The sequence below is a fragment of the Netta rufina genome (genome assembly GCF_964035555.1).
Source record: "Netta rufina genome assembly, chromosome: 11".
NCBI lineage: Eukaryota > Metazoa > Chordata > Aves > Anseriformes > Anatidae > Netta > Netta rufina.
In genome coordinates, this window is record NC_140134.1 from 11,549,522 (window position 1) to 11,562,933 (window position 13,412).

Below are 13,412 nucleotides of genomic sequence, written 5' to 3' on the forward strand. Positions count from 1 at the left end.
CCTGTGCTTGGCTCGGAGCAATGATGCTATTGTTTCTCTGTGGGAGGTGTCTGACAGGAATCGTTATTTTTCCAACCAAACGCAAACTTTGTTCCACCTTCTTTTTTTTTTTTTTTTTTTTAAACAGTGCAAATCTGGATGAACTGACAGAGGAGAAGGAGTGACACTGCTCCCCGCTGTGACCAGCCCTGATGGCTGTGCTCAGCTGCCAGGCAGTGCCGCCAACACCAGCAAGGGAAGTTTGTTCCCTTCCAAGGCACTCGCAGATGTGGAAGCCTCAGCTCCAAACAGTTTGCTGACTGCCTACAGCATTTTTTAAAAGAAGTCAGAGAGCCACCCTGGCTAGGAGCATGGAAAGCCCCACAACGTGTCACATTTGGGTCCAAGACTGCACTTCGTTTCCAACACCAGGCTTCAAGTGGTTCCCAGATGCTTGGCGGGCACACGGGGACTGGGGGGGAGAACTGCTCTGCCTGAGGAAGGCTGGCTCTTCATTTGGCCCACCACGCATGGAGCCCAGACACCGAGGGGTGGTTTCAGTGGACGATTGTGCTCCGAAATGTTTATGGTGGTCTCCCTGATATGAATCTCCCAGCTGTGCCCTGCAGGCGTGGGCAGCCGCGGGCCTCGCTGTGCCACCTCTGCTACTTGTGTCATAAAGAAATCTCACTCCCTTTCTGCAACGTGCCCCGTGTTTCAGCAGAGGATGGTTGCAAACACCCTCCCTCCTTCCCTTTCCAACAGTTATTGCTCCCTTATCTAAAAGTGTTTTTTTGTTCACATTAACGCCTCTTTGCCTAATTGAGCTTTTAGTGTTGGCTTTTTTTCCTTTAATGGTGGATTATTTCCCCATTCCCTTCCACCTCCTGGTGCTGGCACACACGGCACAGACCCGTGCGCTAAGAATCACGCGTTACCACTTTGTTTTGGGCGTCTTTGCTTTTCGAAAAGCGGGCACAGGCTGCGGAGCCCACCTGCTGCTTATTGCCTTGCCCAAAGCAGCAAACCCTTTGAGACGGAAACACAAACACGTATATCCATCTATATACACCACAAACACGCTAACAACGAGAGACTGCTCCCTGTGTGGGGTTGGTTTTAGGAAGGGCCCGGAACGGCAGCGCCGCGGCCGCGTTTCTGAGGGGAGCGGCCGGGCGCGGCGCTTCCCGGCCCCCGGCAGAAGATGGCGGCGCGCAGCCCGCTGCTGGCCTGGTGCGTCCAGCACCTGCGCGGCGACTTCGGGCTGGACGTGGGCGAGGAGGTGGTGCGGTGAGGCAACCCCCCTTCGGCCTTTGGTGCTCCTGGGCTTCCTCCCTCTTTCTCCTCAGCCTCTGCAGCTGACACGAACGGGAAACGTTTGTTTTAGAGCCGCGCCGGGGGTTGGTGGTGGTGGTTTGGGTGGCCCTGGAGACGGGAGGTGGCAGGGAGGGGAGAGGGGGAGTTATGTGGTTAACGAGGAGCTTGTCGTTGGTTTCCTTCTTTCTTTATTTTTATTTACTTATTTTTGCGTGCTGTATGAGAGGAAGCAATGTCTGAGTGAGAGGTGTTTATTATTTGGCAGAAGGGGCAGTGGCAATGTCAATTCGCCCAGGAACGGGGGAAGAAAGAGCTCATTCCCCCCCCTCCCATTTTTTTTATTTTTCAGGGAAAGCCATAAGGGATTTCCCCAAGTGTCTGTCTCAGTATTTTCCTTGGAAAGCCTTTTCCTTACCATAAACCACATAGAAACCTGTTATAAGGAGGAGAGATGCATATGCAACTAGTAGGACTTACAGGATCAGGCCGTGGGTTTCCTCAGAACCAACCCCCCCTTACCTGTTTCTCTGCCCCTTGCAGCTACATCTTGTCAATAACAGATGAGGACGAGATCCGGGAGTATGTCGTTGACCTCCTTCAGGGGACCGAAGGGAAGAAGAGTCGGTTTGTAGAAGAGCTGCTGTCCCGGTGGCGGAAATCCTCACAGCTGCCTTCTGAGCCCTTACCAGCGTATCGGAAAAAGGATGGTGAGTGGTATGGGGAGGGAGGAATTGTAAAACCAAGTGAGCTTGCCTCGGTTATTCTGTTTATAGACAATTCTTTGCCATGAACGGCAGTGGCTGATCCTGTTTGTGGAGTCAGTTTTCATTCCCCAGCTGGACGTGGGAGGTCAGGGACGTATTCCTCTTGCTGTCAGTTCCCGAGCCTTTCTTTGTGCTTGTGGACTTCCAGAGACTTCAGAAGCACCTCGGGCTGGAGACCAAGCGAAAAAGGGGAAACGCAAAGGCAGGAACAAACAGGAAACACCTGCGTATGTGGAACCAAGCACACCTGTGGAGGAAGTAAAAACTCCCATCGACCTGGCCAAGGTGGGTGCAGCTGGCACGTAAGCACCGGCTGTGTGGGGTGGCACGTCCCAGGGGGTGGTGAAGGGTGGTCACTCTGGTGCAGCGGCTTGATTCGAAGCTGACTGCAATCTGGACAGGCAGTGTTTGTGCTCTGTGTGTCTGTCTGTCTGTCTCTAGGCATCTGGGGGCCTTTCACTGCCACAGGGCAGAGAAAAGATCTGGAAAGGGTGAGAGTGGAGTTCTGAAGGTTATGGAGTTAAGAAATCCACCATGTGGGTGAAATGTTCCTTCTTGCTCAATTTAAAACTTGCCAGTCCCACCAAATAAAGCTCCAATTGACAGCTGACACATTTCTGGCTGCCAGGCTCCTGCTGCTGCAGAGAGGAGGCCATGACTGCCAGGCAGAGGAACCTGAGAGCTGAGGCTGGGTTTGGTTTGGCAGTCTGGCTTGGCTGTTTCCTTCCTGAGACGCTGTTTGATTCCGTGGACAAATGGTTTGAAGTGTGCATAAATTCCAACAAAAGAACTTTCAAAATATGAGAATCCTGCAGCTTCCAGGCAGCACAAACCCATGCAGCAAGTGTTCATTGCCTTTCTTTTTGTTAGTTAACACATTTGGTAGCAGACTTGTTTTCCATTCAACAGCACTGTTTCTGAGTGTGAGCACATCAGATGTGGAGATCTGAGGTCAAATACTGTGGTAGTTGCCCAGACTGAGTTTCTGGATTTTTATTTCTTCTATAGAGGGCTTTGACCCAGGGTGTTAGAGCTACTTGCTGGGAACCTGAGCTCCTTCTGTAGGTGGATCCAGCTGGAGAGCTGCTCCTGGTCTGTATCGAATGCAGCAGATCACCGTGTCGCTGTCTGAAGCATACGAGTGTGCTCTGTGGAAATAAGAGTGTGGAAGTGTGCTGTGATGGACTTGCATTGTTAGATTTGCAGTGAGATTTAGTGTCCTTTGTGCCACAAACGTAAAGCGCGTTGTACATCTCAAAGCTGAACCCTGTGATTTACCCAGGTGCAACCCTGCCACGAAGCTGTGGAGCATCATCCGAATCCTAAAAGCCAGGGCTGCACCTGACTAAATAGTGGAATTTAGTTATGTTTTTAAACTGATGTTTTTGAAGTAGGGAAAGTGCAAGTGCTTAAAATGTTTGTAGAGGTTAAAAAAACAAACTTTTTTTTGGGGACTGTGCAGTTAAAAATGGACATTGACGTGCCATTTCGTTGCAGTTATCTTTTAACTTAGTAAAAACACTGAGAAAGCTCTGTCAAGGTTTGCTAACCAAGGTTGCTTTATCTGCTTCTGTTTCTTGTGAGTAGTAGCGTTTGCATCTCATAGTGGCAACAAAGCCAATTGGGCAGAGCTGGGGGAACTGGAAACGTGTTGTCTCCTTGTCTCTAAACCAGTAGTGTGGCTGAGAGCAGGGAGTGGAGGAAGCTGGTGAAAGCAGTCAGGACAAGAGGTGTCCTAAAGCCATAGCTCGATGCCATCGCTGGGAAAAGCGACATGGGAGCAAGAAGCTGTGTCAGGGAGTGGGGCGATCCTCGAGCGTGCGGCGAGGAGGGAGGGAGTTCAGGGGTGAAAGAAACAGTTGTTCTGGATCCTAGAAATCCTCTTTACTATCACTGAGAGGGGCAAAGAGATGCTGTGCTTGAGCTGCAAGAGGATTTTCAAGTGTCACAGACAGGGCAAGTAAAGGCTAGAGAGTGCATTTATGTAGGGGTGATGCTTGCTGAAATAGGCAAGGGCAGTAAGTCCTGGTTTTTCTTGGTCATGGCTAGTGTGTAATTCTTGGTTGAAACCAGTCTCAACTAGTGTTACGAGATGGGTTTGTGCCTGCAGTCTGTTGGGCTTATTTTCAAAGCATCTGGTTTTGAGTATTGCCAGAAAAAAACAGTAGCAGAATTGATGTGGCTTTGTTCTGTCCCCCTGGAATGATTTCTGCGCTGGATTAACTCCTCCAGACCTATTCGTTTCTCAGCTGATACCTGCTGGAGATGTCAGGTGGGTGGGGGAATGATTTGTTTCTTTGATCAAGATGGAGAAGCTGAGGGAGAAAATAGAGAATTCCACCGTCGGGTTATTAATTCAGCCATTGTCTAAAGTATCTTACTTCATTTCTGATCAGGATTTCTCTGTTTCAGCCTAATCCAAAACCTATACGCGTGGTCCCTGATCGCAACTCAGAGCGGTGAATTATAGCATCGCTGATGCCAAGTCATGAATGAGGAGAAAACTTTACATTGCAGCAAAAAACTCAAACGTGCAGGGCATGGCAAACCTCTGCTCCAGTGGCTGTGCTGGGTGGAAAACACAAATAATTCTTGCTGGTGAGCTGGCTGCGAGGGACGAGGTCCCACCTGCCAGCAGCACCTCTGTTTCTGGGGACAGGAGCGCGCAGGACTTCACAGTTACAAAGAGGGGGTTGCTGTAATCTAAATAGCTCGTGAGAGTGCGTGTCTGGGAGTAGCTGAGCTGCTGTTTGAAGCTGTGAAATACCAGAGGGTTGATAACACCAGGCCAGAGGGCAGGCAGCACACCTGCCTCTAGACCCAAGCAATTTCAGCTTTCAGAGGCAGCAAAGAGATCAAATGGGCCTGCAACATCCTCATGTCCTTGCTTTGTTAAGAGCTCTTGGACCGCTTCTGGCGGGTCCAAGCTTGCCTTTCAGTTGTCTTGATGTGAATCTGGGGCAGTTTCATTCCATTTAGGTGGAATAATGATTATCTGAGTCTCCCCAGCCTGCTCAAGTGTCAATGCCTGTCTCTTTGCTACTGGTATTACAGTCTGAATACAGTTTGTTCATTTTATTTTTCCTTCTCAGGCACAGGAGAACAATGCTGGAGTCAGCAGCAGCAACAATTCCTGTAAGAAGAAGGCCAAATATGTCAGCCTGTATACCAAGGAAGGGCAAGACAGGCTGGCAGTCCTGATCCCCGGCCGTCACGCCTGTGAGTGCCTGGGTCAGAAGCACAAGCTCATCAACAACTGCTTGGTTTGCGGGCGCATTGTCTGTGAGCAGGAGGGCTCCGGACCCTGCTTGTTTTGTGGCTCGCTGGTTAGTAATGAGGTGTTTTGTTTTTTTTATTTGCCATGCTGGAACGCAGCGGGGTTTGCTCGGGGTTTTGCAATGGTGTGGGGCTGAATTAGCCGCTCCTCTCAGATCAAAGCTCCCTTAGCAACGTGCTCCAAAATCTGAAGCTGTGCAGGAAAGAACCTGTACCATCTCCTTCCAGGGGAAGAAGAACCATTGTGGTTTTAAGTCACTTTTGTGTTGGTTTTATGACGTGCGGCTTCAGAGAGTGGAGAGGTTGCCCTTATAATTTGCATCGCTTTGAAGCTTGCCTGATTTATGGCAGTCTTCTGTGCAGCAGTGTCCAAAACACTTGTGAGACTTCAGCTGCTTCCTGGGCGCAGCCATGCTAGGCTTGTAAGGGAGAGAAGATGTGGCCAGGGTAGCATGCTGTTTCCTTCAGCACTTGCGCTGTGTGCGTCATTTGGGATGTCTCTTGTGTCCTGTATTGTGAGAGAGGGGGCAAGGTAAGGACTGCAGGCTCAGTAAGGTTAATTTCAGCAGGGTGGAAACGTTGGTTGGTTGAAGAAAACATTAGAAATCAGATTTGTTTTTCTTTTCAAAGATCTATTTAACTCCCAATGGTCAACCAAGAGAAAGGACCTGTGAGTTAAGCATTGCTTATCTGCTCAGGGAAGCTCAGAGTGCATTTCTTGTCCTTTGAGAGACCCCAGCAGTGTGTCTGCCCACGGAACCAATTAAAGGCAGGCTGTACAGATTTCAGGGACTGTAGTAAAGAGCAAGCCTTCAGGGTTCTGCCCATATAGATGATGCAGAAGGAGGAAGGACATGGGCTATGTTGGCCACCTTAAACAGCTTTCTTTGAACAGTTGCCCTGAGCTCTGATGCTGGTCATGCATGCAACGTCCTTTCTAGTCTTTTTGTTTTTGTTTGTTTTTTCCCCTTAGGTATGCACTAAAGAAGAGCAGGACATTCTTCAGCGGGACTCAAACAAGAGCCAGAAGCTGCTGAAGAAGCTCATGGCAGGTTAGTAGCAAGCTGTAAAGTAATAAATCCAATCCCTCGTGCAGCAGCAGGAGCCCTGCTGTGCTTCGCTCTGCTACTTGTTGGACTTGCCTTGACGTGAAGGAATGAGTGTCTGTGTCTTGATGTATGAGGTGTTTAGATCTGTTCACCTGAGTTACAGAGAACTGCCAGCAAAACCAAAGGGAAATATTTTCTCATGAGCTGGCACCTCAATGTTTGTCTGGGACATAAATTGCCAGGACAGGCTGTGAGCTGTGTTTGCTTCAGGCTTCACTGAGCCACTTGCCCCCACTGCTGCCGGGTGTACAAGGGTAGCTGGGATGTTGGCTCGTTGTGTCCGCTCGGCAGCGTTTCTGGACTTCAGCAGAGGCGATAAGTGCCAGTGTCAGATGGCAGCATATAACGTCCTTACCCAGAGGCCCCAGGGCTGCTTGTTAGGCATTCCTGAATCAATCATACGAACTGGATCGCTGCAGCAGTCCTTGAAAATGAGGATAAGTCCCATGTGGAATGTGTGCTGTGGAAGATGAAGTGCTGCTATCTGATTTGCTGGGTCTAGAGAGGTGTTGGTTAATATTTTCTAATGGTTTTTCTCATCTAACACTTATCTTGGGAGCTAAAAATAAAAACAGAGTCAAGGAAAGCAAAAGGAAATAATACCCAGTCTCCCAGTGAAGACCTATGTGTTATGGGGATGTTTGTCTGAGTTTAGTTGAAATATGGCCAAGGTCACAATGTTCTTGGTTGAAAAATAAACTTTGCTGAGGAACTGGGGAAGTATTTACTTTGGGTCTCGGTGTCAATTTCTGAGTAGAGCTGCAGGAGGTCCTGTAAGTCCTCGGGAATAATAGCTGGTCAGAGTCAGTCTGTTTATAATCTTCCTGTAGAGAGCCTGTTGTGCTTCAGGATCCCACTTTCTTACATGTTTTATTGGCCTCCGCTTCTGCTCTGCTGGGCCTTGCTTTGTTACGTTATCTGTGTAGGTGAAGGCTGAAATGTGGATAGCTGTTTGGCTCGGGAGTGGAAAAATGGGGATTGGTGGAGACAGAGGAATACAGGCCTTTTGTTTCCCTGAAATAAAGGCGTTGTGCTGCGTGTTGCTTCTGTGAAATGCATTGGCTTGTTCCATTGTGGCTGTGAGGCAGACCTTCTCTCCTTTTGTTTGGTTGGTTGGGTTTTGGCTCCTTGCCAGAAATGGTAAGAAATAAGAGATCATTGCTGGGAATATATTTCTTCCTCTAACAATAGCTGGTCTCAAAAACCTGCTGAGGTGTACTGGGGGAGGATTTCATTTGTGAGAAGCTCATACAGCAGCAGATGCAAGGCTTGCTCTGTGCACAACTAGCGTTTGGCAGCGATCTATTGTGGCCAAGAGTCTCTTTGTAGCAGTAACAATGCTTAGGAGGTAATTTGGCTTGCAGTTGACAATGGGCAAAGTTTGCATTGACCAAATTGTTAGGGAAAGGCTAACAGAGAATCAAAGACTAAGATTTTTTTTCTCTAAACACTGCCTTGACATTGTCACTGGCATTCAAGTGCTTTCTCCTCTTTGGAGGAAGGAGTCTGTGAAAAGGGGCTAGAGGGAAAATCAAAACCTGATTTAGAAAGGTGCTGATCTTGGTGCCTCTTTTCATTCCTTGAATGGCATTTGTTTTAGGGGGCATTTCTGCAGCCAGCCCCACCAAGACCAGACTTTAAACAAGTATCCTGTCCCTGAATATCGAACTGTGATTTATTTTCTCTCTCAGGTGCTGAAAATTCAGGGAATTTGGATGCCATAAGCAAAGACTTACTGCCTCGGCAAGAAGCTAGATTCAAAGCAGGCCTGGAGATGGCTGTGAAACACAAAGACAAGTTGTTAGAGTTTGACAGGACAAGGTAAGGTACTAGCTGTGACTAGGGTGAACTAAATTATCTGGCAGGCAAAGCTGCCTCTAACAGAAAGGTTATGGAGTTCCTTCCGTAATATAAAACCTGGGCAGTAGCTACAAACACCTTAACATTGGACTTTGGCGCTCACATTCACTGAAACAAGAGTGAGCCCCTGAAATGTGTCCTGTTTGGATTTCCTTGTGCTGTGCCCGTGACGGTCCAGCTCTCTGGAGGGAGCAGGTAGAAGGGAAGCTTTGGGGCAGGCAGCGCTGCGTGCCTGTCCTGCTGTGCTGATCTACCGTCACATTTTGTTTCTTGCCAGCGTGCGTCGAACCCAGGTCATTGACGATGAATCGGATTATTTTGCTACGGACTCCAACCAGTGGCTGTCCAAGCAAGAAAGGGAGGCCCTCCAGAAGAGAGAGCAGGAGCTGCGGGAGCTGCGCCACGCCTCCCGGCTTGCCAGAAAAATCACCATCGACTTTGCTGGTAGACAGATCCTGGAGGAGGACAGCGGGATGGCTGAATACCACAGCAAGTGAGTGAGAACTGGCAGCACAAAAGCATGCCTCAGAGCAGGGAGGTGAAAATCATTACAGAGGGGGGTCTGGCTGAATCCAGATGAGCAAGCGTAAGGAAAGCTGAACACGCCATTCTCTTGAAGGGCACCTCTCATGCTAGGATGCATGCCTCCATTCTCTTCTTTTCGAGGGTCTCTTTGACTTGCAATGTCTCTTCCAGCACAGGTCTGCTGAGATGGCCACCTGTGTGAGACTTGCACAGAGCTGGCACTGTTAAAAATAAATAAAAAATAAATGCTCTGGAAAGAGATGTTGCAGGACTATCTCACCAGAACCAAGTAGTCACAGTTTCCAACCAGGCTGAGTTTCTGTGGTAGATAAGACTGGCTGCTCAAATTAAGTGAGGAAATTATCAATTTAGGGGAGGTGATAAAAACCAGACAACAACAACAACAAAAAAAAAAGAAATAAATGCCTTGGGTCAGAATTGCTTGCACAGGGAGGACGGGGATGTTGCCAGAGGGAAGCAGGGAATTCTCATGCCTCTTGTTTGTGTTTGCAGACTGGATGAAACCATTGAAGCCATTAATAGCGGCACACTGAGCAAGTCAGCTGGGAGCCCAGAAGCAAAGATGACTCCGAATTCTGGTGTTTTAGTGAATCCCCGTCTTCTTCAGCCTGCTCCTTTGGTCAGTATGGGATGAATATTTTACACCAGAGAGCTGGCTAATTATGGGAGAGCTGAGCTTAAGAATTGTGAATTCTAGCATGTCTGTAGTAGCTCCTCATTCCTCCCCTGTCTCAGAGATCCTCATTCTCCATCTGAGTTGGAGATAGAAGTTTGCCAGTGCCCTACTCTGTTCCCAGCTCTTGAGAGGTTTGGTTTATCTGGGTTGTAGTCTCCTGCCTCCTCTTCAGGAATTTGGAAGAATTCCTAAGGCAGCGTCACTTTGCAGCTCTATTAATGAAGCCTTTTCTGCCACATTTCCAGTTCTCAATGGGCATAATCTCTAGCCTCTAATTCCACTTCCATCATGACATGCTTAGCACATACCCATCATTTTGGAAGCTGGATGATTACCAGTTTTGGGTGTTGTCAGCTGCAATTTATGCTTTTTTTTGTATCTTCCTATGAATACTTTGAGACACCAGCATGCATTTTTTTCCTTTAAATCCATTGTTTAGCTGCAATGAATAGAAAGGAAGAAGAGCCACACAGTGGATTCACTACCTTGCTTTTCCTATTGCCAAAGTGTGGCGTGTAAGTGCGGCATTCTGCTTGTAAGGAAGAAAGAATGATCCCTGTAAGAATATTAGCACTGTCCTTAAGCAAAGGGAAACGTCAAATAGTATTTGCGCTTGGTAGATATATACGTTGTTACTAGAGGGGTACTAACCTTTTTCTTGTTTATTTTGAACGCTGAAGTGGGTGGACCAAACTGGTTTGCTCCCACACAGGAAAGCCATGCGGTCCGTGGATGCTGGAGATGAGCTTGGCTCGGAGCGGAACAGGTTGCGGATTCAGGATCGAGAGTTACAGGAGATCTCCGACGATGGCTGGTGCCTCAGCATGCACCAGCCCTGGGCGTCCTTGCTCATAAGAGGAATCAAAAGGTAAAGGGGTGGTGTGAACTGTGGCTTACCCTTATCAGCTCTTGCTTCATGTCTTGCAAGATGGGAAGTTCCTCAGAGAACCTTTGCGGACTCGCTTTGTACAGTGACTGTACAGAGCTGGTTTTTGCCAGCTGTTAATCCACGGGCTTATCTAGCACTCTAATTCGAAACATTCCTTTTCTTGAGAGGAAAACAACTGTGAGGGATGTGTAAAACGTGAAGCTGTGCACATACGGGAAGTCTGTGCAGCATACTGGTGGTTGGAGAATGCTGGTGAATCTGTTTTTCGTGAAAGGAGCTAAGCTGTAAGGTAGAAGCTTCTTATATAGGGTAAATTTAGAGAGAGGCTGAGGTTTCTGGAGTATAGTCAGGGTATACCTTTCTGTGACTTGAAAGGTAAATAAGATGAAAATCTGGTCTTCTTGTCCATCATAAATAAGCTGATAGTGGCACTGACTTCTGTCATAGAAAACAATCAAAAAAAACTCACCCAAAACCCAACACCCCACATCTTGCCATCACCCTCTGGCCTAGGAATCGGATTCCAAAGAGAATCCTTCAACCTGACACCTCTGGCATGTTAACTCTCCTTTCCTGCCATTAATGTAGAACAAGGATTCTTTAGTCTTTATTCTCCTTTCCTTCAAAGAATGTTTCATGTTAGAGAGCAAAGCGTTTTCACTTCTCCAGCTGAAGATGCCAAAGATCGTAGCTGCATCGAGGTGGGCTGGGGATGCTGTCAGCTGCTCTGATACAGCCGCAGCATTGATGTTGAGTGCCCATGCTGGGATCCCCGAGAGCCGCTGCTAACGACTGCTTCATACAGACGTGTGGTCCTTTATTAGTCCCTAGACTGCATGCTCACTGCGCGCAACTTTTGGAGCTTGAAAGCAAATTGTACGAGCAGATTGTCCTGCTCGCATTCAACATGCTGTTGTGTTTGCAAGGGATTGATGTCCCTTCTTGCTGTTACTCTCAAGGAATGAGGACATGCTCTGCTTGTGGCATTATTTCTTGCCTCTCTCAGCTTTTCTCTGTAGTGCTGATGAGTTGCTTGAGGTCTATGTAGTCAGGGCAATGCTTAGCAACAGGAATTACATAGAGAAGCTATAGATTGAAAATCTGTCCGTGTGGGATTTCTGTTGAAATTTAAGTCCTAAATTCTCCTTTGTTCTCTAGGGTGGAGGGCAGGACCTGGTACACATCTCATAGAGGGCGGTTATGGATTGCAGCCACTGCTAAAAGACCTTCCCCTCAGGAGATCTCTGAACTGGAGACCACCTACAGAATGCTGCTCCGGAAAGGTGAACTTCTCTCCTTGGATCTTTGTATTATTTGGTACATTGAGCCACGTAATGAGCAGTATCAGAAAGCCCTCTCTGCTGAGCAGTTATTACTGCTTCACTTTTTAACCTTCTGTTCTTGAAATTCTCTTCATCCTTTCTGCATTTCGTCAGCTGAATCGGTACGGCAGCAGAATTTAACTCGTCCTTAGACTGGTCAGATTTTCCAAGCACAAACACTGACAAATTGCACCTGACTTCTGTGGTAACTTTTGACAGCAAAGGACTTTATTTTATCCTGGGCTCACGCAATAAGACACTGAGTGTGTGCTTGTGTGTGTGTGAAGTGGCTTGTGCTTCTTTCTGTTCCCAGTGATGTTAAAGGCTTTTCATGTGTTCTGACCTTACGGGAATCAGGATGGAAAAGCTGCAGGTTACTGTGGCGCTATTCTCTCACGTGGGCCTGTTTGTGCAGTGTTCCTTTCTCAGAAGCTAAGCAGAGAAGGTTGTGTGTGTAATTCTTTCTCCCAGCCCTCATCCTGTCATGGTGAGGATCCTGAGCTTCATTCTGTTCTCGACCCTTCCTCTTCATTTGCTTCAATGTGCAAGCTTACTTTGTGAAACCTTGCTGTGCTTGGAAGCAAATGAGTGCTTTGGTTGTGGGGCTGCGTGGATGTTCGACTGTTGCTGTCTGTGGGCTGCTGGGGCAGATTGATAACTTAAGACCCCCCCAAGCTATCAGACAAACTGGTAAAATGGAGCATCAAAGCTTGAGAGCAGGGCACTCGGATGAAAACCCCCAGCCTGGCACATGCCAGGCTCAGGATGTGTGAGGAGAGCTGTGCACACCCTTTAACTCTATCAGCACATGTGGCTTATGACAGAGGCCTAGTGCTAGGCCGTCCTGGGCAGCGTGCTCTTTCTCCTCCAAAAATGGAAAAAAAGAGCTACAGGGTGTTAAAATTGCTTTTTCTTGTGCTTCAGAAAGTACAAGTGCACGGAGGGAGTGAAGGGCACCTGGGGATTGGAAGGACCCCAGCTATGTGTGTATGGACATGGAGCCCTTAAAAGATGTTTCTTTTGATGCAGATGTGGAATTTCCAAGCGATTATCCCTCGGGGTGCCTCCTAGGCTGTGTGGACATAACTGATTGTTTGTCACAAGAGCAATTTAATGAGCAGGTAAGTACAGCAAATAGACCTTTACAAGCCTGCAATAGCAGCAAGCTTTTAAAGTAGTGTAACTTGCTTCTGTGAGATGCTCTGGAGAAAGTGGTGAATAAAAATCTTAAAGTGCAATGAGAGAAGACACTGCTGCCACACAGTCCTGTGTGGATAACCAGCGGCTGTGCAAGGTAACGTGTCTCAGGAGCTCTGGAAGGGTGTGGGGGACTAATAAAGACTCAGTCTCTGGCCAGCCTTTCTGGGTTGGAACTAGTGTCTCACCTACTGTGACACTCTTTTCAATAAGGACTTGTAGCTGTTTAATTAAACCAACACTAGCTTGAGAGACCATGCTGCAGTGGCTCTTGGCAGCTGTTGCTTCCCTTGCTGCGCGGACAGATGTGCCCCAGAATGCTGCGGCTGTGAGGAACGGTGGAAAACGGGCATGCGTTAATGTATTTCTGGTTTTTATCCTCGTCTGGCAAATTCGGGGAGCTGACATCTCATGTGGATGCGACTTCTAAAGCACTGATTGTTTCTCTTAAAGAAACTTCATGGGATCTTGACAGGA

At 47.9% G+C, this 13,412-nt stretch overlaps 1 protein-coding gene across 1 annotated transcript in view; it reads left to right on the forward strand.

Moving 5' to 3' along the window:
* The first annotated feature begins 1,151 nt into the window (after nucleotides 1-1,151).
* Nucleotides 1,152-13,412, forward strand: part of TRIP4 (thyroid hormone receptor interactor 4) — a 31,406-nt gene continuing 19,145 nt past the window's right edge. Inside the window, exons 1-11 of the mRNA XM_084293644.1 lie at nucleotides 1,152-1,269; nucleotides 1,837-2,003; nucleotides 2,209-2,345; nucleotides 5,153-5,386; nucleotides 6,310-6,388; nucleotides 8,137-8,266; nucleotides 8,583-8,798; nucleotides 9,344-9,470; nucleotides 10,208-10,395; nucleotides 11,575-11,699; nucleotides 12,768-12,859. Coding sequence (XP_084149770.1) covers nucleotides 1,184-1,269; nucleotides 1,837-2,003; nucleotides 2,209-2,345; nucleotides 5,153-5,386; nucleotides 6,310-6,388; nucleotides 8,137-8,266; nucleotides 8,583-8,798; nucleotides 9,344-9,470; nucleotides 10,208-10,395; nucleotides 11,575-11,699; nucleotides 12,768-12,859 — 1,581 coding nt within the window. The 5' untranslated portion in view covers nucleotides 1,152-1,183. The remainder of the gene's footprint in view (nucleotides 1,270-1,836; nucleotides 2,004-2,208; nucleotides 2,346-5,152; nucleotides 5,387-6,309; nucleotides 6,389-8,136; nucleotides 8,267-8,582; nucleotides 8,799-9,343; nucleotides 9,471-10,207; nucleotides 10,396-11,574; nucleotides 11,700-12,767; nucleotides 12,860-13,412) is intronic.